The sequence below is a fragment of the Typopeltis vanoorti genome, chromosome 7 (assembly GCF_054136105.1).
Source record: "Typopeltis vanoorti isolate ZY-2024b chromosome 7, IOZ_Tvanoo_1.0, whole genome shotgun sequence".
Lineage (NCBI taxonomy): Eukaryota > Metazoa > Arthropoda > Arachnida > Uropygi > Thelyphonidae > Typopeltis > Typopeltis vanoorti.
The window spans coordinates 3677968-3704100 of record NC_143555.1 but is presented as its reverse complement, the minus strand read 5'-3'; the positions used below and the strand labels follow the sequence as shown (position 1 = coordinate 3704100).

Sequence of the window (26133 nt, the reverse complement as noted above, 5' to 3'; positions counted from 1 at the left end):
ACTCCTCGGTGTTTCCCGGCGGTCGACGGAAGCGTCGTATAGTATATAAGCAGCATCTTCGAATTCGTGATTAGTAGCGTGGAGCGGGCCGTAGCATTCCGAAGCAGTACGCTCCAGTGGGATTTTTGTAATGAACATTTCTGTAGTGGCACTCCGCACGATGTCAACAAAAAGTAATTCGAAAAGTGATGAAGGAAGACTCTGATCACACCTGTTTATATTCTCTAGTTTCAATGCAGACCTCCTAGAAGAAGGGGAAAAGTTACACCGTAGTTCAGTCGCGGTATCGGCTTTTTGTTGCTAATCTTATCCATTTGAAATTGCAATGGATCAGAATAAAAGAAATATTTCATTGATACTACTGTGTTCGTATTGTTTGAGTCAGCTACTCGTTTCTTTGCCTTCTATGGCAACCGAATTACCAGTTGACAGCAGTAGGGATCTATTACTGGAAGCGATGAAATCGTTATTAGAAATGGACCACATACCTAAGACACGATCCAAGGACGAGTTACGATCCACTTCGCCTCCGCCTTATATGGTAAATCTGTATCATCAGTACGAAAATGGAGAGCTAAGTTCACTGAAGGAACAATGCAACGTTGTCAGAAGCATCCTCCCACAACAAGGTAGGATTGGAGTTACTTCTTGTTTATATACGTTAAGCTTGTATAGCAGCAAACAAACAACAACAAAAAAAACTGTAATATAAGGTATGAATGTGAATTGAGAACCGAAATTAAATACGCGGGACTTAAACTCAGTGTATAAATATTATGTAGACCGAAAATTCATTTTACAAATTTTTTAAAAGCTCCCCTAATAATTCCGAGAATTCCTTTTACTGCATGCTTCTTCTTGTATTGTCTTGTACTTGTATACATATCTCAAGCGATGCTTTATTTTAAATTTCGCATTTTACATCGTCACCAACAATGGCTACCCCATTTGTTATGTAAAACCTAAACATCGAATCAAGAAAGTATGAAGTTTTATTTTCCGTATACTAGAAAATTACTTTCCGTATACTAGAAAATTTCCTTTATTATTAAGCCATTTCTGATGTATGTAATCCATAGTATCCCCTTGTGAAAAGGAGCACGTTAAACCATAAAAAAATTCTCATAAATTTTGATATAGTTAAATTTAGAATAAAAATTTTGATATAGTTATACATTGCTGAAAAGCACCTCATAAAAAAAGGAGCTTTATTTATGAGCTCTTTTTTTTATGAGGAGCTCAAAGACCTGCTGTATAAAGCATCACAGCAGGTCTTTGAGCTTTATCCTAATTTTTTTATGTGATTTCTCCAGAAATATTGCTAACTTATAATACATTAATATCGATACAGTGAGTGGACTAAGGATTAGAAAAAAAAATACATTCGGTCTCCAGGGCAGAGTTTCCGGACTATATAAAAAATAAATAAAAAAAGACCAAAAACTTATAAAAATAAACACTAAATTAAAGTTATAAAAATAGAAGAAAAATCCTTAGTCCACTGACTTACTAATGTGCTATAGGCTGAGAGCCTTTCGTAATTGGGAACTGCATAAAAAATAGTAACATTGAAAGATATATTAATTGTAGAAATACTTGAACAGCTTCGAAAGGTGAAAAAGATATTAACATTCATCTCAAAAAACTTGGTTTTTAATTATTTATAGTTATTCTGTTTCTAATTTATATTTTAATCCTTTCATACATTGTGGGCTCTTTTCCTCTCGTATTACGCTTTCCCTGGTATGCTGTTTGAGACCTTATTTTAAATTCCATATCAAAAAAAAAAAAAAAATCCTTTCAGTAATTTAGAAAATTCTGCAAAATAACCATCTTCTTTTCTTCAAATCTGGTGAGATCATCTTTTTTCCTTTCGATGCTATTGAAGAATATCTCCGTATTAACATTATTTTCTTTCGAACAATAAAGTTAATAAGTAAAATTTTTATCTGCCTGTCTTCAAAAAAAGGTTACTTAGGACTAAAGGTAGCGGGTGGAGCCCTACTCTCTCTGGGATTAAACTTGTAACATTTAATAGAATTACTGTCCTATCGTGAGCCTTCCTAGCTCAGTTGGTTTCGACGGAGTCATTTGACAGAAGAACCTTCATCAGTCATAGACGGGATTTGAACGAGGTCTCATACGGAGATGAAGGGTTTTCTCCCGGAAACTCGAGTTTTTCGTCCCTCAAAGATAAATCGGCCTCACTAACGCACACGTATTACAGACAGAATACTACTAGACAAGGAAAGGAACGGAAAGCCACTTTGTTCTATAAGAATTTTATAGTAAACAGCATTTACCCCACCAACTACTAGGCTGAGGACACACACACACACACACAAACCTTTCGGGTTGGCAGTGTTGGGGTTGCTTTATAGTAAAAAAGATTTGCTAAGCAAATATTATTTAATTTAATTAAGCAAATTATTGAAAGGAACACTGCATAATTATTAACAATATGCGGACTACGTTTATTTGTTTATTTGCCTTGGTTGGTAGAGAGAGAGAATAGCGTCTCTGCTCTCCAACCAACAGGATGTGGATTCGAATCGCACTATGGGCATCATTTCTGGTATCTTTAGGTGACCGATGAATTTCATCTCCTGGTATAAGAATACCATGCAGCTTATTGAAATGGGTTGGGAAAAAACTCCACTTTTGTCTGTAAAGCAGGGTTTCAGCTTCTCTAACACTTCTCCCACCACGTAGTACTAATGAATTGAAGGTCCAAAACCATTCGCGGATAGGATTCATATAAAACAGTTACAGATAATGAATATGTTAAAGAGGTAACGAAATAAATGCAAATATCTTTCCCGCAGTTTTAATTCGTGGTACATTATTGCATATTACAGGCAATCTTTCGATTACTCTCTTATTAATAAGCACATGCAACTTATTCTTTTCGAAATATGAGTAAGGTAATTAGCTATTTTAATCCCATAAAAGTTTCACACATATCCATTAGACTGGTCATAAGCACATGCAACTTATTCTTTTCGAAATATGAGTAGGGTAATTAGTTATTTTAATCCCATAAGAGTTTCACACATATCCATTAGACTGGTCTCAGATATCGAATATTCCAATTCCACTAATAAATGCCATTAGGTTTCGTTCATTTGAATACATCATTGAGAGTGTTTTTTGCTATTTTTCTTTGACTTGAAAGCAAACGATAAAACCTGAACAGTGTAATTTGGAGAAACATAACCAACACCTGCGGCAACCAGGAATTCATCTTTCATGATGGCCACCATCCGGAATGTGTATGTCATCACTCTGGTAGAGAGTAACGTATCCCAATTAGTCAGCATATCTAAAACGAACGACTGCAGCTGTTATCAGCCACTTCGAGGGAATTAACAGTGCACTCCAGCCGTACTTGATAACTCCCATCGCTAACAGAGAACTATCTTTCTTGCCAGGTGCCAACGCTCAAATTATTTACTCTCCTCTCCTTCCACGCGTGCAAACCGCCACAAAGGCCAACATAAAATACCCTTAAAGAGAGCCATTTTGTAAACTGTCCTCGATAATAAAATAAATTAAAAAAAAAAACAGTTATATCGAATGTCGTTGTGTTCGTAGAGTAACTGAGTGAAGTGCTTTTTCGACACCGTCAGGTCAAGGCCTGATTTGGGCAGCTTAACAACTATTGGCCTTTACGTGTTATCGTTTTCTGCCCTCTCTTCCAGTAAGATTCTGTGGCTTTATGAATATATGAACGCTGTCACTTACACTTCAGTTTATAGCAGCACGCCTTGGTAACGGCCTTCATAACATTCGCGTATTTTTTTTTATAGAACAAGTCATGCAATCTGTTGTTTCTGATGTCCCCCCACGGACTTCTTTTCATTCGCCAAAAGAAATCCCAAAGCAGAAAGCAATAAGCAAACAGCTCGCATTATTTCTCACCCCTCCTTTAAAAATGTAGTGTAAGCATTCTAAAGATTTTAAAGTTATTTTTATTAGTTAATTCCAATTTTATCAGAACAGGATAAATAATCTGTCCTGATTATCATTAGAATATGCTTATAAAGTAAAAATGTTACCAATGGTCAGCTAAACCAGAAAAAAGAATGCATTCGCATGCAAAAAAGAAAAAAAAGTCTAGGATACTGTATACGGTTGGTATGATTAAAAATACAAAATGGAATTCTTTAAAAAATTACTTTAACCTTTAGTTTTTACTCTTTTTTTGATCGAGGAATTTGCTAGCGCAGGATTTGAATACTGTTCTCTGCAACGAATGAATATTGCTACTCAAAAGAAATGCATATCTTGCAATCGATCTTCTAGATATATAAGCATGTGCTTTCGAGTTGTCCAAGCTGTCCTTTCCTATCTATGATGTCTGTTTAAAAATAGGGAGTGCATGAAGGTGAGTTAGCTGGAATAGTAATGAGTTGTAATAAGTTTTTTCTTCTTGGCACCTAGGGTTCTTTCATCCTGCAAAACCAGTTAGAAGAACACAAACGACCACATGATTAACGACCATAGTCATGGGACCATATGACTAATCGCCTTATCCTGCTAAATTAGGCTTTCGGAAGCCAAATGGAATCAACAAAAACTCGTGTTTTTTATTTATTTTAATTTATATATTATCCTCCCCACATACATACACAAACGGGAGATCACAAAACTTATAACACAATAGTGTCATCTGAGAGCAAGTGGTTAAGGAGAAAGAAGGCATTTATTAACACATTTTTGAAAGGCTGGAGGATGGAACGTACTCATTGGAAAATAATATCCAGAGAAAGAGACGGAATGAAGGAAGAAGAAGAAAAGCTGGCTCAATATGTTTGAAGATGAACTAGTGTTTCAGGTTGAAGTTGTGTAACAATGTTGACTAGCGTTTCCCGTGTTCTTACACGATTAGAGGTAATGCACAGAAACAGTGCTGATGAAAAACCGACAGCAGGGAGTAAAGCAGACTGACCTCTTCTGTATACAATCAAAAACGTTTTCGGATTTATCACTCTGAATGTGAAAACTATATTCTCGGTTCAGTAGGATTTGAGATTTATTAAGTGCTAGCAGCTGAGCAGGAGAGTAGTAGTGTTTTGAACAAACAAACAAACAAAAAAAAAAAAACCGAAGAAGAACAAGTTTTTTGGAGGCTGAGATGCTGCGGATTTGATATGGTGCCGTGGTAAGTTAGATATGAAGGTAAGTTCGAGAAGAGAAAAATGATCTGAATGGAAATCTGATATCAAACGTAAGAGGAAGAAAAATATGACACTTATTCTGGGTAATAAGCCGGGAAAGTGTTTCCCTAGCACTGAAATCCATTTGATTATCTCTGTCCCACTTAAAGAAATTATGAAAAAAGTCTTAAAGCTTGAATTATATTAGTACCACAAAGTTTTGGAATGAAGAAGAGGAATGGAGAGTATCATCAGCAAAACTATGGATAGGATTTGAACTTAGAAAGAGAGAGAGAGAGAGAGAGAGAGCAGGACATTGATGTATAGGAGGAAGAGAATGGACGAGCATACAGAACTCTGAGGATATTACAGCACTGACTGAGTGATAAATAAAGAAATCTGATGAGAAAAAGCCATGCTTGGTGGCTTCCTCTGATAAAAGGAAGCCGTTAACCATGACACGCAATGAACGACAAGCGAGGAAAGGGCAGGAGAGTAATTATAAGATGGTAGTTTAGTAAGTATACTTGATGCCGGACACGATCATAAAAGTCTTTGGTATATCAAGAGCGACCATGAGTTTCTTCAAATATTTTCATAACCTTACCAATGGGTAAAAAAAGTAAGCGAGGAAGTCTGCTGTAGAAGAGAACAGAGAAATCTATATTGGTCATCACAAATTAATTGATTGGTCCTTCAGCTAGAGAAGAAGCTGCTTTGACGACTTTCGAAAGTAGTGAAGTGTGAGTAATGGACAACTCATGATGGCTATCTTTCATCTTCCTTTTTAAGCACTAGCTGGATAGAAGATCGGCTACATACTACTAGGTAGATGCCAGATGAGTATTACAGGTTATATAGGCATTTCTCTATACCACGTTGTAACGCCTGTATAAACTGTCATCCGAATCGAATTATATAGACGAATGTATTGTCTGTATAATTCTGAAGATCAGGGTTAGAGACAAGCAAAATGACTGATTTCATTACCACTGTTAGAGATATTTGCATTTCATTTTCACTTATAGAGATTTAGTCCAATAGATAGGCATATCATCGAGAGTGTCGTTTTTTTTTTTTTTTTTTTGAATACTGTTTGGGAATAGATTTTTGGGGGTTGGGGGGAGATGGATGCCATGGCTCTTCATCCTTCTTTTCATCCTTTCTAATTTTCATTAAGTTAAAGAAGAAAGTTAAAAAATGCATTAACCTACAGATTAATTTAATCAAAATTAATCTACGATCTTTTTATTGATAGCTAGTTCCTGCTATAATTTTAATATTAAAATCGCGTTTAATACCAAATATGTCGCTTTTCAACATTGCGTTTGCAACCTGATGTAAATGGGCATAAACATATTCCCTGTCTCTAGAGTCTTCGTGACAGTTCAAAGCGCGATATCTAGATACGATGAGTCTCCACAAACATCTCCAAGTGTTAAAAAAATAAAACATTGTTCTGATAGTGTCTGTGGCTGGAACTGAGGGGTGCTATTTTATGATGAACGCTTCCAGCCACAGACACTATCAGAAGAACTTTATTACTGAACAGAATTTAAAACACTATACACTATATTTTTAAATTGCGGCCATCACTACTGTTGCTATTATCGTCAGATTGTGCATGTGTACGTTTTAAGTCCAAAAGTTTCCTCATGCAGTTTCTTCTTTTAATGGCTGAGTGATTCTTTTAAATAATTCAGTCCTTGTGATCATTACGGGGAGTAAGGTGGGGGCGGGGAGAAAGGAATCTGCAGAAAAAAAGTGCCGATGATGACATCAAAGTCTACAGTCCTACGATTGATTCGAAAATGCTCAAACAAAAATCTTCTGTTCAGCAAAGCCTTATTCTTTAGGCAAGGTTAAAGGTGAATGTAGGAAGGATGAAACTACCATAAATGTTTACACCATAAGAAAGCAGCGAACATTGGACTCTACTGTCGCTAAGCTGTTGTCGAGGGCAAATGAGATTTTATTCGAAGAAATTCAGGGAGAATAACGTATAGAAAAATGTAGTCGATGCAAAAGTAAGCGTACAGAGATATAATTCACATTTATATACAGGGTGTCCCATATATTTGTAAATATTTCAATAATTCATAAAAATCGGGGGGAAAAATGGCATATTAGAGTGCGGTTTGCACGAAAGTGAATTTAGTCTTTCCCACCAAAAATAGTTCAAAATTTCACCGACAGAGGGCAACCCCAGTGATGACAGTCAGAATGAAAACTTATTTATTCATATGCAGGAAACCCGTTACATACAGTTGAACAGTGTTCAACGTGTCCGCTGCCACAAGCAATTACATGCTAAAAGCGTGTGAGAACGCCATTAAAAAGAAGCATGGAGCATATCCGGGTGGATGCAAGCAACTTCACGGAGAAAAGCATCTTTTAAATCCGCTAAGGAAGATGGGCTGCTCAGGTACATTCGGTACTTTAAATAGCCCCACAACCAAAAATATACTGGTGTCAATAGCTTCTCATCAGCAAATGTCAAGCTACTGATGAGAAATTGCTTCATGGGAGACGCGATATGAGGTGGCGTACCGTCCTGCATGCGTGAAGAACATTTTTTCCAGTAAGCATTGTACCCCGTTTTCGCGTAGCAGTTGAAAGTAGTACTGTGCATTTACTCGCGTCTTCCGGCCCCTTGTTGCATATGGCTCTTCAAAGAAAAAGGGGCCCACAATGATGGATGCAATGCAGCCGCACCAAACAGTGAGTCGCAGTGAATGCAACTGCTCCTGTAGGCGTGTGGATTGTCCAGCGCCCAAATTCGACAATTATGCGTATTAACTGTCCCACGCAATGAAAAATGCGCTTCATCTGTCCAAAAGATGTTGTCCAGCTATTGTGGAGCTTCTGCAATTTTTGTCAAAGCCAACATTGAGAATTCCTCCCGCTTAGTGGTATCGCTTGGTAACAGCTGGTGAAGAGACAGCAGCTTGTATGGATACAAGTTTAACACACCATGAAAGATGCCACATGGAATACGGACGTTTTCGCTATGCTCATGATTTTTGCAGGTTCCCATGCACCGCTTACACCGCTCATTCATTCTGCCGCTAGGGCGTTCATTTGAGATACCACAGCGCTGGCACGCGCTTTGGATAACACTGGTCTGCCGGTGTAAGGGCGATCTGACAAACTTCCAGTTTCCTCAAAACGTCATATTAGAAACTTTAGTCCGGCAGTTTCTCCGCTTATGTAAAACAACTTCACTAGCAATGCCTTATCCACCAATGTCAGCATCACAGCAACAAAGCTTTCTTTTCACAAAACCATTTCTGTTCGCATCGACTGGGAATTCGCACGCATTCATTAAGAGCTGCCATCGGCACACCCTGTGTTGTATAGGACTCTCATTTACACATCTCACAAATGAGGCACGTGGTACAGCACTCTCTATTGTTGAAAATGTGAACTAAAATTTTTCCTTGCCAATAAATAAATAAATAAATCCCTCTCCTTACGATTTACTTTCGTGTAAACCGCACTCTAATATACCAATTTTTTCGATTTTTATGAATTATTGAAATAAGTAACACGCGGACCCTGCATAGGAAGCGGGAATAACGCTTAGTGAAAGAAAAGAAAGATTGAAATGTTTACAAATTTATGGGACACCCGGTATTTAATTAAATTATACATAAACATTTATAATATGAAACAAATACTGTATTCATACTTGTAGGTTTTAACATTAGGAGGATTTGTTTCCTTTTGGCATTTAAACGTCTGGTTAAGTGCGATAAATAGTAAAATTCTGATGATTAAAAAGAAAAAAAAAAAGAGGATGGAAATGAAATTACGAGAGGCCTCATTGAAAAGTGAGTGGAAACGGAATCTTGACATTAGAACTTGAAAAGATCAGAGGACTTGGGCGGAAAACTAATGATAACTGTAGTTTGGAGGAACAAGAAATCCTTTTAATTTTTTCTCACTTTAGTGGAAAGGTATGTTACTCCCTCAGCATCCTCAGTGGATTTTTTTTTTTTTTTTTTTTTTACAATTTTCTTTCCACTTTTTTCCAGGTAATATTCGATTACTTTCAGAACCACTTTTTAGGAATCTGATTATGCACGATTTCTACCTAAATGAGACAATCTTAAGTGAACAATATCGCTTCATGAAACCACTTTTGAAAGATGTTGGTCTTCCTATTTTTTTTTTTTTTTTTTGTTTACACAAGCAGGGCCACCGCAAGCAGATATGCAAGTTATGCGACGCACAAACGCGCAATTAAGGACGGGGAAAAAATTAAGTTTTAAAAATCAGTTCTCCATTCCGAACACCATCTATGTGTTCACTTACGTCAAATTTCACTTCTTTCGAAACAAGCGGTGTCAATTCAGGGAACCTGGATATATCGCGCAATCTGAAACTATAAGTGCCGCTGACATCTTCAGGTGAGCATATTGTTGCAATTCCGGGAAGCTCAGTCTAACAGATGCGAGCTGAGCCGAGTCTTCTTCTATGCAGATACAAATCAACAAGTTCTATAGTCATTTGAACACTATATTCGGTTACTGAAATACTGAAACGTTCGCGATAATGTTTGCAACGGCAGCGTGAAGGATTTTGTTATGATACTTGCGTTGATCGTGATCAGAGCTCTCTGCTGTTGCATATGTGTAAAAATATAGTCTGATTTTCAAGAAAGGCAAGTAAAAAATATGCATGATTCTTTCATTGTAATAAATCTATTTTAACATTTACATTTGTTTAAAAAGCTTTTTTCCATTTTTATCATGGAGGAAGGGAAAAATATCAAGGGACATCAAAAGACTTTTTGCATAAAGGGGCCTTACATGGCATCGGCAGTTCTGTAATCAGGCATTCCCTACGGGATCAAAATAGATTATTATGCCCTTCCCCAAACCCAGTTAGTTATCCTCCACAATTGCATCTGCATTCACTTTTTTCCATCGTCTCAAAGCATGCAAACTGAGCAGTCAAGTGACAAAAGATAAATTCGGATTGATCTCATATTTTATTTATAGATTACAAGTTCTTAGAATCCATTAAATGCTCGAATTTTATTTACCATTCAACTCTCTTACAGAAACGTTTGAGCGTTTTTTGAGAAAACACAAGCATGTCGCTTTTTCATATTAAGGCCCAGTTTTCTCAAAAGAATGCAACAACACTGGCAAATAACTGCAAAAATGCTGCAGATAAAAGATAATACAAAAATGTTATCAAAGAAATCGCAAACGCATCCTCTTTGCCATTTGTACAATATCAAATTGAATAAGTCCATAAGTGCAAATTGATTCAATCTGTTTGAAATACGGTAGCAGAACTACATAATCGTCGGTCAAAGGACATCTCTGGCAATGCGTCAAATGAATCATTATAAAAGTTTCCATATTCATTCTTGACACTATTACTTCTTAGCTGAGACCGACAAGTCAGGATTTCATTGGTGTACTGGAAAACATAGTACATCGCATTATTAATATTAAATTAGCTTATATTAATCCCATTTGTCCAACCAAATTCCCAATAAATCAGAATCCTTCTAATGGTTATGTTAGCTGCTAAGATTACGGGGGAATTCGTATTGTTCTGTAAGGTAGACTAGTGGTCGAGTGAATAGCATCCCTCCGGCCAACAAGATGTGGGTTCGAATCCTGTTGTGCACGAATGTTTGATAAACGATTTTCACTGTCAAAGATGAAACCACCACTCTGCTCACAAGGCCTGAAGTGACTTGAAAAAGTTCCAGTTTTTATTTAAAGCAGGAGAAAGAAATAAAATTTATGCCGTTACCAAAAGTTAATTACATAAATCAGCATGCGATGGCGAGAACGCAGGGTCTGAGAGTGCTAGATTTGGTGACAACATTAGAAAAATTATCCACAACCAAGTTAGACATATCACCCCCAGCGAAAGGGAAAGAGACCACACTATGTTGAAGTGAGAGGTGGCCAAGCATGCAGAATAGTTAAGAAAGGGTAAATGTGTAACTACAAAGAAAATTATTAAGGCAAACTCGGAAACCCAGCTTGGAGCAGATTTGAGAGTGTCGAGAAAAAATCGCTACCAAGTTCCGAGAGTCCTCTGCAAGCAATGCCAGCACTACAACCATTCGTCGGAAGCTGAAGAACAAAGGTTTCCATGGCCGTGCAGAGGCACACAAGCCTAACATCGACAAAAGCAACGTCAAGAGTCTAGAGGAGTAGTGTAAAGCTCGTCAGCAGTGGACTCTGGAGCAGGAGAATCGCGTTCTCTGGAGTAATGGATAGCGTTTCGCTCTCTTCAGTCGAAATGACGAGTCTGGTTTGGCATATGCCGGTAGAACGCTACCTGCCCGAATATGCTGTGCTAACTGTGAAGTGTGATTGGGGATGCATCATGACATAGGCTCTTTTTCATAATTCGGGCTGATGATGAAGAATCTTAATGCTGCTATCTATAAAGACATTATAGATAATTCGGCGCTTCCAACTTTATGGCAACAATTCGGGAAAGGTCTTTTCTTGTATCAACACGACATCGTCCATGTCTCGACCCCAAAGCGAGTTCTGTGCAGGAATGATCTGATGAGGTGAATGTTGAAGAACTTGACTGGCCTGCACAGAGCCCTGGATTCAATCCCATGGAATATCTCTGGGACGAATTGGAACGCTGATTGCGAATCAGGATGAATCACTCGATATCACTGAATCTCAATAATATTCTTCTGGAAGGATGGAATCACCACAGCAACGTACCAAAACCTAAAGGAAAGCCTTCTCAAATGATAAGATTAAAGATTATAGCAGAAAAGGGTGGACAATTCCATAATAATACCTTTCATATTGGAAAATGGTCTAGTGGTGTTTCGGAGAAGTAATCTTGAAATGCATAGTGGAAGTAGGTTATGAGAATGAAAGGATGTTATATTCCGTTAATTAAAGGTGAATCCAAAACAGAAATAGCAAATTACAGATAGTTAGGAATGGTGGTGGTTAAAGTTTTGGAAAAGTTGGTGAAGGCCGGGATCTTATACTCTATGGGGACAGTACAACTATGTGAGGAGGTCTTGCGTTAGAAATTTAGTCTCCTTTTGTAATACAGCGAACTATGAGCAGTATAAAAGAAATGGTTATACAATGATACTGTTGGACCTTTGCAAAGGTAACGGTTAGGATATTGCATGGTAATTTATTATGAAAACATGGGCACAAGGGGATGAATACGAAATTCCTGACATAAGAGGATGGCAGACAGACATATTATCCAAATACTGTATGATTGAAAAGAATCCAAGAGAAATTAAGCAACCCCAGTAGCGTCTGTGACTCAAGGCACTGTCAATTCTTGGTCTACTGCTGTTTGATTTCTATATTAATGACTTTTGTGCAAAACCACTTGAACACGTTTAGCAGTTCAATAATCGCAAAGTGTAAATCTATGCATGTCAAGTTGAAAAGACTATTCACTATATATCTATTGGCCAGACTGTATTTCTGGATGGTACTGGTGGAATATGATGAAAGTAATGTGTCATCTGAACTTCAACTTCCTGTGAGGAAGTTGAAGTTCCGGATCCAGAGGTTGCAGTTTAGACGACACAACGCAAGTGGGGGAGTTGACATTTTTTATATGTGACTCCCACTCATGAAAGCTATAAACCTATATTACATGAGTGCTGCAAGAGATCTAAGGATTTTTTCTATTTTTTAGTTTTAATGCATTTTTTTTTTAACCTAATCCAGAATCACTGCTGTAGATAATAATGATGGAACTTTCTGAAGCCGATTTAAATCTCAATAAGCAGGACGGTTGTCTCACACTGGGCGATAAAATTCATCTCATACCAAAAGACAATCACAAGCATCCATCCCCATGGAGAGTTTCAAAACAATAGCCTATTGGTTAGAGAGCTTTCTAACTATCTGGCTCGCAAATTTGGGAAAAGGAAGTGTTATCCCTCTTTATCATGCTTTAATACGAACACATCTGAAATAGTGTACTCAAATGTAGTAGTCTCGGTTTCCTGGGGACGAGGAAGTGGTAGAGAGGATTCAAAAGCGAGTGACCAAGATGATGTCAGGCCTATAGGATTCATATCACAATATACTGAAAATTACGAGTTACCAAAAACTGGCTGATAGACGGTAGAAAGAGATGTGATAGAAAGTTGAATAAAAGTAAAAAAAGTGCAGTTAGCAGGGATGCGAAGAACAAGATTTTTCGCTAGGAGGATGTGAACAAAAGGAAGTGATTATCAAAAGTTGCAATGTGTGCATTCTCAGTGAATCAGTTTAAGGGGTATGAAGCATTGAGTGAATAATCGTTGGTATGGGCCTCCCACGATGAATCTTTTAACTCCATAGAGATGTTTGGTTAATAATAATAATAAAAAAATCCGTGTAACGCCTTTTCTTTCCTATGCTCCGCATAGGAAAGATCCGGTTAATAATAATAATAATAATAATAATAATTTAATTTCAGTAGAAAAAAAAATGTTTTAATTTAGGGACATCATTATGAAGAACATTATAAAAATATCGTTTCGCTTTTATTTTACGAAACTTGATATTATCAAGTAAATTTATCGTAACAATTTGTCTGATTATTTGTTTGTTATTAAATTTATAAATATCACGGAGTCTTTGTCTGCATATATTGCCTGTATATTCTAAAAGCCACCATGTAAAATTTGCATTAATATTTACACTCCTAAAAGGTTGTGTGTGTGGGGGGGGGGGGAGAAAGGGATGCCAGAGAACCGTGGCTTGTCTTAACAAAGCTCACAGAGGGCAACTGCTTGAATTTTACTCATACGTTATTCGTGCTACCTTATCCTACTAGTTTTAAAATGCAGCGCTTGCGTTCAGTATTAGTTTTTCGAATTTTGTGTGCTGATAATACAGTAACAATCATAGCACAATACAGGCAGTATTGAAATTATTACATTATAGCACAATATAAGTAGTGTTGATTACTACAGTTCAAGTTTGTTTGTTTTTTTAATCATTAATTCCACAATGAATCTAAACTCAGCCCATCTTCGTGTACTGCTTTTAATAACTGTCAAACCTTCCCCACATACAATTAATAAAATAAAGATCAAAAGATATTGAACTTAGTTTCAATTTTGTGAGAGTAATAAAGAACTGGAAGTAAGTTTCAAGCAAACTGAACATTTTGAAATCAGTATTTATATAGTTATGCACTTTCGGTATTTCAGAATTTATATAAATATATAAAAAATTCAGTATTTTAGAATTTAGTTGCTTTATATAGTATATGAACTTCAGGTTTATATCGCACCACTTCCTAGTAATGTCGCAGCGGCATTAATCTAACAATAAATATACGATGGGAAAGGGAAAAATTTAGGCCATGCAGACTGCTTTATCCGGAAATAACGATGAGTGAAAACAGATTAAATACTCACCCTAAAACAAGGGAAATTTCAAATATAATCGAAATATGCTATCTCACATATTACATAATCCTCATTAACAAGCCAGTTTAAGGTTGCAATTCCACACAAGCACACAAAATAACAATAATAATAAACTTCCAATTCCACAAATTAGGTTACTATAATTTATTTAGTAGTAAATAAAGCCACTAGTTTATGCAGCGCCACCTTTGCCGAAAATTTTGGACCTCATAAAATTCGAAATAATATAAAAATTATTCCTAATAAAATTACTAATATTAACGATTTCGAGAAACAAAAAGGAAAACAGAAATAAGAAAAAAGCTGATATCGATATTTAAGAGTATGTGTAAAGTATTATATTATATTATATTATTAAGTATTGTATTGTATGATATTATAAAGAAAGGTGTTCATTCAAAATAAAATCTCTTTAGTTGTTTTAATCAGAATTATAAACGTGTGGTAATAAGATATTTCGTTTGCATTTCTATGTCTGTTCATTTTTTATTTTCCTCCTCTGTTAATATTCATTTCTACATGCATTTATAATTAGAAATATTTTGCCCAGTGATTACAACCTTCAGGCTTCTCGTAATTTTAATTACTGTATATTACATTTGTTTTGCAACAGCACTAATTAAGATTTAAAATTATTTATAGATTTTACATGTAATCAAATGTTTAGTAAGTAGCAAACTTTAGCATTAGTGAGACGAACAGTCAACTGTGTTTCTTCTTTGTAATGATAAATATTAGTTAGTTTGTTGTCAATAGAAGGAGCACAATTTATATATATAGGCTATATGAAGCCTATAAATAACCAACTACTGTGATATGTGACATATCATAATAATCGGAATCCTACACCGAAATACCAAGACGTTGTAGGTCTCCCCCTCCCAGACACAGACACAATTATTAACATCCTCTGGAGGACAGCAATTCCCCATTGAAGCCAGCAGATTTTGAGTAGCAGTCATTAGTTTTATTCTTAAGGACTTTAATTTTTTTTCTAATATTTATCAAATATATTTTTATCAAATAACTGACTTTCATTTTTTTTTCAGAAAATTTAAAACATTCCTCAATGCTGTTGTTTAACATAAGCAATATTCAACCATCAGAAGTAATAGAAAAAATTGAATTTCATTTCAATAAAAGACGCCATTTGAAATTAGGAAAAAAATTTAGCCAACGGCAGTTAAATATATTCGCGAAGATCTTTGACGTCACCCACAAAGACAATATTGATCTTCTAGGTAAAGTGAGAATAAATAAAAAGCCATACGGCTGGTTAAAGTTCGATATTACCGAATGGCTTGCAGTCCACCAAGGACGAGGTCATTATTTATTGAGAGTTCAATTTGAAGCTATGAGAGATCCAGGGAACAGTACTGTTCTTAGTCTCAATAACATATTGAAAACAAATGCGCCTCCATTTCTAGTTATCTTTTCTAAGGATTATCGTCAATCATCTTACAAAAAGAGAAGTCATGTCAGAAACCTTAAAAATGCAATCACAACGGGACTGTCACAGACCAAAAACGAAAGTCTAAGAAATAAGAGATCGGTATTGAACAACGAACTTCCTGATTATCCTTATTTGGACGAAAAATTGTCAGATTCTCAAGAACTAGAAGGTCCTACGAAACATAAGAAATTAGATCTCATTGTAATTCCAGTGCCAGAATCTCTTAAACCCAGAAAGCCATTTGGGTTAACAAAAAATCATAAGAATCACAAGAAAAAGCGACAAAGGAAGAATCGTAAGCTTCCTGCTTTCTGGCAACATGAATCAAACAACAGAAATGAAGCTAAAATGGAGAACAAAGGAAAGAATACGTTAGAACACTGCCAGAAAAAGAAATTAGTCATAGACTTTGATGATATTGGCTGGAGTGAATGGATAATTTCTCCTAAGTCCTTCGATGTAAACTATTGCTCTGGAAATTGTCTATTTCCCCTAACAAAGGTAAGTGTATATCCATTCCTGATTTAAATAATATGTTTAATGAACATATAAATAAATATGAATATGTTTACTATTCTTGTTCAATTAAAATAAAGTCGAAGACATTCTCCATTGCAGACTGTTCCAGAACATTTCAAGGGCATTAAACTGTATTAATAAAATATACACTGAATGGCCAGTTTATCAGATACATCGACCAAATATGGTAAGCCTTACAAACACATCGCATATAGATCCACATCAAATTCTGAAAAAACTGATCATATATATATATATATATCCTATTCTAAGCAGACATATTAAAGTCTTGCAGCTCATTCAGATAGTTAACGGCAGTGGATCTTTGTCACGACCCTGTGATACCTTCTTAATAATCAGGTGTTCCTGGAACGACCCGTGCCCTGTTATACCGGGTGCTATCCTGTTGGAAGTGTCATCTCAATTTGAACAAAGAGTGACCACACATATATTATACCATTGATCTCCTACTTTTACCAAGGGACAAAATGCATTCCAGGAAAAACTGTCTTTCTATAACAACTAATTTCCAGTGTTGTAATGATGGGTCCATGTTCCTATAATTTCATGCATAACCTCTCCAGTTCTCAGGTGTTCAAAGCTGATATGCTTTTGTCTCCTTGGTCTAGAAAGGAGTTTAATTTCCTAAGATGCCTATTAGTGGGGTTATGATCCAGTTCCTGGTAGCTTTAACGATCTCGTAATAAAAGATACATTTTTCTTTCGCATCCATCCTACTTAAATCCAAGCTTTATCTAACAAACTCCGCCTGAAAAGAAAATTTTCCATTCCCTAAGACACAACAACAGTCCCCTTTTTATTATCAAAGCAGACAAGGAAAAAGCTACAGAAGTTATGGATTCCGCAAATTATAAAAATAAAAATTTCTCTTTTTACTACCATATCGTTCAATTTACCAGGAACTGGATCATAACCCACTAACAGGCAACTTAGTTATAAGTTCTAGACGAAGTTATAAGTTTAGATGCAGACACCATAGAAAAGTTAAAAACGTATTTTGAAAGAACACCGAGATTTTATGGTCAGCCATAGATCCATAAGAAAGATATTCCATTCCAAAGACTCTATTGATTCACCTACTACCGCATAGCCAAATATTTAGCAAACTTACCGAAATCACGTATAGGCAAGTCTCGCTCTTTTTTTCTTTTTCTTTTTTTTTTAAAAAAAAAAAAGAAGAAAACGCTTCGGATTTCTTACACAAATTAAAAATTGTCTCCATACAACATACTGATCACATAAAGAGACTTTACAACAACTACTTTCTGAAATATTCCCACAACATATACAGTAGTATAGGAAAACTGTTCGAATTCGCGATGCATTCTGGTTACTTCATTTGTCAAAACAAATTCTACAACTGAGTACAATGAACTGCCATGGGATTTAGCCAACTTTTATTTAGCGCATTTAGAAGACATCCTTTTTTCATCTATACACCCTCAACCTTCATTTTGAATAAGATATATAGATGACATTTTTGTGGTGTAGCTTCACAATATTTTACGTAACCTAACCTTACCAACGTTTATAGCTAATATAAATACTTTACATCCTCGTATAAAATTCACTATGGAAATTGAAAGAGACAACGAATTGTAATTTTTAGGTATACTTCTCATCCGCTCACCATCAGGTAATTTAACAAGATCAGTTTATAGAATACTCACTTTCAATGGACTTTACATTCTTCAACAATCTGCGCATCATCCTTATCAGAAGACAGGAATCATAAAGCGTTTAATTCGACGAAATAAGACTAATTGTTCAGCTCCCCCTCATTTACAGGAAGAACTCTCAACCATCAAACAATATATGAAATTAAATGGCTTCTCCGAGAGGACTACGTAACATCTGCTTGACTCCTACAAACCTAACCCCCAAATAAAAGGAATCAATAAGTCGGGTACCAATCCCATAGATCTCCGGAATTTCAGAACCGATTTCAAGAATTCGGAAGAAATATGATTTAGTAGTGACTTATATTCCTATTAGTGAACTCTCAACGTATTTCCCCTCTTCTAAAAATAAACGTTCACCTACATCTCTTCCATGTGTATACGAAATTCCATGTGGCTGCCATCTTCCCTACTTTGGACAAACTGGACGCTGAATAAAAAAAGGAATATAAGAACATCAATTATATATTTTCCACAAAAAATACGAGAAGTCTGGATTAACTCAACACGGAATAGACGCGGACCACAACATTCTTTGGTCTAAAACTCGCTTTCTACAAATATGTCGGTACAAATTCGAACACCTATTTAAAGAGAGTGCTGAGACCTTGCTTCACCGCTCTAACTTGAATCGGAACGACTGCCTATCCTCATCAAAAATATAGGAAAGTTTGATTGAATAACACATCATTAACGGGGTTCTTTTTTTTACTAATTAAGACCAATTATATTTTATAAAGATATAAGGTCTTAAGAAACCAACCAGATACTACATCTGTCTGATGATCCGTTTCGTTTAGTAGGATATTATAAATTATATATATATATATATATATGTGCAATTTATTTTACACTTTCATGATTACTCTTTTCTTCTGTGAAAGCATAACGTTATTGGCGATTGAACATCACGCGGCTCGTTCTATTTCCAATAAATCCATTGTGTGCATTTACCTTGTAAAAACTGTTTTTAAACCACGGACGATAGTCTGTTAATTTCAGACCGAAATATATGGCAGTATATTTAATAAAGAATATTTTTTTACCTTGTGTTTTCGTGTATATATTGTATAGCACTATGGCACAAGATTCTCTTAAAACTACAATTGTAAACAGTCTTTGGCATTTCACACACATCCTTAAATTTCTTGATATCTACAAAGGTTGAAGCAATACAAGAGTCATATATTTTCCATATACAAGTAGTAAAATGGTGTGTCACTATATTATTAAAATAATATGGATCAGAGAAAGTTGTACTTTACGCAGAGTAGTTTGATAATATAGTGATACACTGAGCTCCCTTACTCAGCTGGATTGGAAATGCCCTTTGGATGAAAGACACTGGTTCGAATCCCGTGACGAACCTTCGTGAGGTGTTTTAAATCAAATGGTTAGCTGCTCTCATACGGATGTAGAGGGGGTTTTTCTCCTGGACTCGGTTTTTTTCTCTTTAAAACAGGCAAATCAGCCAGAAGAACAAACGCAATATCAGAGATTGGACACTATGGGAATAAGGATTAACCACACTGTTCCATTAGATTTGGTTTCGCCTGCACGATAAAGTGTGGGACTACGTACGAGCGAAATCAGGAAGAAAGAAAAATCGTGCATGATTGTACTACTTGTATATGGAAAATACTTATATGACCTCTGCGTTAATTCAATCTTGGTTTTTTCCGCGGTCTGGCTCCAAATGATGAGACCTCAATAAAGGTCGAAACCGGTCTGGATAGCGACCCTTCCAGTAATGAATAGCAATATACACGAACGAAGGGGAGTGCGTTTTGCATAATAGGATGCTAAGGCAAGTAATGTGAACAGCCTCTATTCAACTGATCAACAGCCTTTATATATATAAGTAGACCTGTTAAGATACTTCATGCTCAAACTATGTTTGCATTACTTGGGCAAGGAATAAAACAAGAATATAATTTCTTGTCAAATAAAATATACTTTATAATCAAGAGAAAAAAGCTTCTTTCAACAACTAAAGAACTTTACAACAACTAAAGATGGGACGGCATTGAAAAACTTACAACGCGATAGAGAAACTCTGTTGAAAGGAAGAGAATTTAAGTTGAGTAATAAAATCAAACTTTCCAGAATCTTTTATTAGCCCTGAATGTTTTTGAAGTATGGTGGACATCCAATCTCCAACTTTAGACATTACGTTACCGATAGCTATATATACGAGGATGTGCTAAAGGTTGGGATAATCAACATGAAGGGATTGAAGTTTTCTTATGTCTTCTTATATACCTAACAGAAAAAGAACAAATTATTACAATTTGATGAAGCATGGGAATTAAAGGGTTTAATTTAAGATATGTTCTTTCTTGTGGTTATATCAGTTGCTTTAACATCACTTTTGTCCTACGTGTTTCAAAACTTTTCACTCGTCTCGTGTATATATATAGGACTGGATTACTTTTAAAAAAATACGATATCAAAGTAACAGAGTCCCATTTACCTAAAAAAAAAAGGAACTCACATAATTGTACATAACAAATTGGAAGGTATAAGAGTAAAGAAATCGAACACGTTTCCAGCAGCAGCAGTGGCTCTGCTGAAAGCAATATATGTGTCGGTGGCCGACACCATATGCTATATTGACTAACTAGTAATACTGGAGTAAAATGTTTAACCCTTGACCATGAGATATATTGAGTTTTATGGTGGAAGCACTTTTAACTTTCTTGATTTGGGAACAGCTTGTAGGAGCTGTCTTATGTCCCAGTTCAAGCTTCGTAAATTATCACAGTTTTATTCGGTATATAATAAACAATCCTTACAACTGATGGCTAACTGGAACCTTCAATTCCGAATTCACAAAGGAGGCTGCTACTCGTCAATTACCAGAAACCCGTAAATATCAAATCGAGCTATTGTCTTTTTATGCAAATTATGAGGATAGTAGGATAACCAGGTCCGTCGCCAGATTAGATCGCGCCCTGAGGCAAACAATTAAATATCGCCCGTGATGGATTATAAGACAAGAATATAAGAAAATCTCCAATTGCTATTTTGTTTTTATTACAAGAGAAACATTAATGCAAAACATAATAATATGAATTAAATGTTTGCTCTACGGGGATATCGCACAATAAAACTGCTTATAAGCTCTTCTAAATTTAAATTATAAGCTATTTCGACCTCTATCGATATAGTTGCTAGACCAACCAATCTTTCTTGAGTTATTGCTGTTCGCAAATACTTTTTAATCAGTTTAAGCTTGGAAAATCTTCTTTCCGCACTTGCTACGCTAACAATTCCCTACGCTAACAGGAATTGTTAGTATTTCTTAGTTAGAATTGTTAGCATCAGGAAGTATTTTACCTTGGGTATAATAAATGTTAAAAATACCAAGCAATTTTAAACCTGGTTTTACTCCATTTTCCAAGTAAGCAAACAGACAAATAAGTCAAGTTTGCGCCTGCAAACTTGACTTGTTTGTGATGCAAGTCTAGCTGATCCTACAGGTAGTGCAAGACCAAGGCAACGCGTGACTGATGAGACCTCAATAAAGGTCGAAACCGGTCTGGGTGGTGGCCCCTTGCCTTTAATACAAAACATCATATATCCCCTTCTTGGAGATGTGTTTTGGCATTAAGGGTAAATATTAAGATTAGTGATCAGAGCTTATGCCACCTTTACCACGAGTTGCCTTGGTCTTGTACTACCTGTAGGATCAGCTAGACTTGCATCACTTGCAGGCGCAAACTTGACTTGTTTGTCTGTTTGCTTACTTGGGAAATAGAGTAAAACCAGGTTTAAAATTGCTTGGTATTTTTAACATATATATATATATATATATATATATATATATATATATATATATATATATATATATATATATATATATATATATATATATATATATATATATATATATATATATATATATATGTATTTTATGAAAAAAATTGAATGACTAGAACCGAGATTTAATTAAAAAGGTTTTAATATAAACACACTACTAGTTTCGGCCTGTAACAGCCTTCTTCAGGTGACATTATAAAAGAAAAAACACTAAACATTGAGGGTTAAAAGACTATGAACATCATAGACAGTCTTTATACATAATTAGCATTAAAACGTTGTAGTTGTATTTGAAGCTGTTCTTTCATTTGTTGCATTGTTGGGAGAGTGCGTACTTGCTGCATCACGTGAACGCCAGTACATGATTACAGCTGAATGACTATCAGGGAGGTTGTAGCTTAAGTTGTTATTTAGATGAACAGGATTGAAGATGATTTCTCTCGATTCCACAATTTTTCTCTCTATTTCGTCACTGCAACGGAAGATGTTTGCAGATTTTTCCCAGCAGACTTTGTGACTTTGGCTATCATCACTAGGATTAGCCGAGAAGAGGATATGACTTGATAATGCACTTGCTCGCTGTCTCTTGTAAGTAATGTCTCTCATGTGTTCTTCCATACGCATTTCGACAGATTTGTCTGTCTGCCCGAAATAAGGAATATCGCAGTCACATAATATTTTATATACGCCAGGGTATTTGAGTTGATGATGTTCCTTATTTCGGGCAGACAGACAAATCTGTCGAAATGCGTATGGAAGAACACATGAGAGACATTACTTACAAGAGACAGCGAGCAAGTGCATTATCAAATCATATCCTCTTCTCGGCTAATCCTAGTGATGATAGCCAAAGTCACAAAGTCTGCTGGGAAAAATCTGCAAACATCTTCCGTTGCAGTGACGAAATAGAGAGAAAAATTGTGGAATCGAGCGAAATCATCTTCAATCCTGTTCATCTAAATAACAACTTAAGCTATAACCTCCCTGATAGTCATTCAGCTGTAATCATGTACTGGCGTTCACGTGATGCAGCAAGCACGCACTCTCCCAACAATGCAACAAATGAAAGAACAGCTTCAAATACAACTACAACGTTTTAATGCTAATTATGTATAAAGACTGTCTATGATGTTCATAGTCTTTTAACCCTCAATGTTTAGTGTTTTTTCTTTTATAATGTCACCTGAAGAAGGCTGTTACAGGCCGAAACTAGTAGTGTGTTTATTAAAACCTTTTTAATTAAATCTCGGTTCTAGTCATTCAATTTTTTTCATAAAACTATGTATGTTAACCGAGTCAATGATCATTCTGTCATATATATATATATATATATATATATATATATATATATATATATATATATATATATATATATATATATATATAGGGGCAATATCCTGAGAATATCCTGAGAAAATGGAGGATGTGGAAGAAGTTCCCATCCTAACTGCCTAATTTTTTCTTGAGGCATTCTTGCAGAATGTGGTGTTGCATTATCTTGCTGCAAAATTACCCCTTTTAGATTGACAAGCGCTGGACGTTTGATTAACAATGCCTGATGTGATGTAGTCGCTCTAATTGTTCACAGTAGATGGCTGTTGTGATAATCTTACTTTGTTCCATGAGTTCGTAATGAATAATTTCATGAATATCCCACCAAACGCACAACAGAAACTTTTGTGGGTGAAGTCCATCTTCAGGTGTTGGAATTGGAGTTTGATTTGGAGAAAGTCACTGTTTTTTGCGTTTAGTATTCTTATACAGAACCCATTTTTCGCCACCAGTTACGACTCGTTCCAAAAAGGGGTTTTTTTGTTGTCTGCTCAACAATGAATTGCAAATCGCCCGTCTTTGTGCGTTATTGTTTTCTGACAGTTCATGCAGTACCCATACACCCTGTTTAAGAACCTTGCCACTCTTATGTAAGTGCTCTTGGACAGTTGACCATGATGAACTAAGTTTCTCTGCTAATTCTTGTATGGTTTGTTTTGGATCTGATTCAACGAGAGTCTTAAGAGCATCGTCATCTAGAGTAAGAGGTCTTCCAGATCGAGGACGATCAGAGAGATCAAAATTTTTTTTTGGGAATCTCCTAAACCATCGCTGCCATTTGTTAACTTTCAGTACGTCTCCATAAGTTGAGCAAATAATTTTGGTAGCCTCGGTAGCACTCTTTCCTTGGTGAAACAAAAACAGCATACGATGATGTAAATGGCTCTTCAACTTTAAAGTCCGCCATATTAAAAAAAATAATCTAAAATTAAAAAAAAAACAGATTTTTTTAAATAGAAAAGTAATGCTAATATTTAAATAAAAATCAAATTTAATAATTTATGTTATTTAAGAAAAAACAATCGCCTAAAAATGAAATCAAATTTTCATTGGCTAAGAAATGAAATGAAAGTAATCAATTATTAAAAATAATTGATTACTTTCCGGTCCCCCTTATATATATATTAATTATAATTTAATATAATTTATTTTAATTTAATTATACTTTAACACACACACACACACACACACACACACATATATATATATATATATATATATATAGTCAACTATATATATATAGTAAACTTGACTATATATATATATATAGTCAAGTCCAAGTCCAAGGCTAAAGGTGGATTAAGCCCTGATCACTTTCCTTAGTATTTCTCTCTAATGCAAAGCATATCCCCTTGCGGAGATGTATGATGCTATGCATTAAAGGCAAGGGGATGTGCTTTGCATTAGAGGGAAATACTAAGGAAAGTGATCAGTGGTTAATCCACCTTTACACCGAGTTGCCTTGGACTTGCAGTACGTGCAGGCGCAAACTTGACTCACGTGTCTGTTTGCTTACTCGGAAAAAAAGGATTAAAACCAAGTTTAATAAATTACTTGGTATCTTTAAGATATTATATTATACCCAAGTTAAAATACTATATATAGAAAGTATTTTAACTTAGGTATAATATAATATATATTGTACCCAAGTATATATATATATATATATATATATATATATATATATATATATATATATATATATATATAAAGACTGTTAGAAGCATAAAGTTCACCAGAAAGTGATTGAGAATGAAAAAGCTAAAATACTCTGCGATTTCAAAATCCAGACTGACAAAAGCTTGGAATGTAATACACCCGATATCACAGTGGTTGAAAAAGGTGAAAACAAGGGTATTAAGTTTATCGAAATATCAGTACCAGGAGATAGTCCGATTGACGACAAAGAAACTGAAAAAATTTCAAAGTATCGCGTTTCAAAGTTTCGAAGTTGCAAGTCGAGGTTGAACGAATCTGACAAAAGAAAACGAAAGTTGTTCCCATAATAACAGGTGCTTTATGCCATCCCTAAAACATTGAAAAAACATCTAGAAGCACTCGAGTTAGATGGATAAAAATCGGGCAGCTGCAAAAGGCCGCTTTGTTCTCCGTTATATATATATACCGAAATATGTTGCCATCTTTTAATGAAGAGTTTATTCATACCAGAATCATAACAATTTTTCATTTGAAAATTCTACCTGCTCTCTCACTCACTCTCTCTTTCTTTATACTACCATGAAATAATCAATGCTTTTATGAGCGTAACTAACTCATTTGACTTCTTTTTATCACTTTCAATAAAAATACTAATAATAAAAATAAAAATAAAAATACTTTGAACTTCGATTATTTTTATATCCTTGTTTGCTATCGATGACAATATTTAAATAAATTTTAAAGAAAACATTATCAAGCTCAATAATATAAGATTAGCATGAAAAACGTATGCAATGTAATTTTTTTTTTTTTTTTTTCTGTAGGGAGTTCAACCATCAAATCACGCCACCATTCAGAGCATCGTGCATGCACTCAGTCTAGATCCCGAAGTTCCAGTCCCGTGCTGTGCCCCACAAGCGATGTCTTCAGTTACACTTCTTTACTTCAACGAAGATCACAACGTTGTATTGAAAACATATCCAAACATGAAAGTAGAAAGCTGTGGTTGTCGATAAAGCGCCGTCTATCGAGCTGTTTGTAACAAACCTAGTCTTAAATTAAAAACTTTTTTAAATACCA

At 35.4% G+C, this 26133-nt stretch overlaps 1 protein-coding gene across 1 annotated transcript; it reads left to right on the top strand.

The window, feature by feature from the left end:
• LOC150104454 (growth/differentiation factor 10-like) lies at positions 1-26133 on the top strand. The gene is made up of 3 exons (XM_090395626.1): positions 1-629; positions 15618-16522; positions 25878-26133. The coding sequence occupies exons 1-3, from the start codon at positions 326-328 to the stop codon at positions 26067-26069; spliced, it is 1401 nt and encodes a 466-aa protein (XP_090251752.1). The 5' UTR covers positions 1-325; the 3' UTR covers positions 26070-26133.

Excerpts from the sequence above, each read along its gene's own strand:
- LOC150104454 (XM_090395626.1), top strand. The coding sequence starts at position 326 with ATGGATCAGAATAAAAGAAATATTTCATTGATACTACTGTGTTCGTAT. Across the intron at positions 630-15,617 it reads AAGCATCCTCCCACAACAAG|AAAATTTAAAACATTCCTCA; the intron begins GTAGGATTGGAG and ends TTTTTTTTTCAG. Across the intron at positions 16,523-25,877 it reads GTCTATTTCCCCTAACAAAG|GGAGTTCAACCATCAAATCA; the intron begins GTAAGTGTATAT and ends TTTTTTCTGTAG.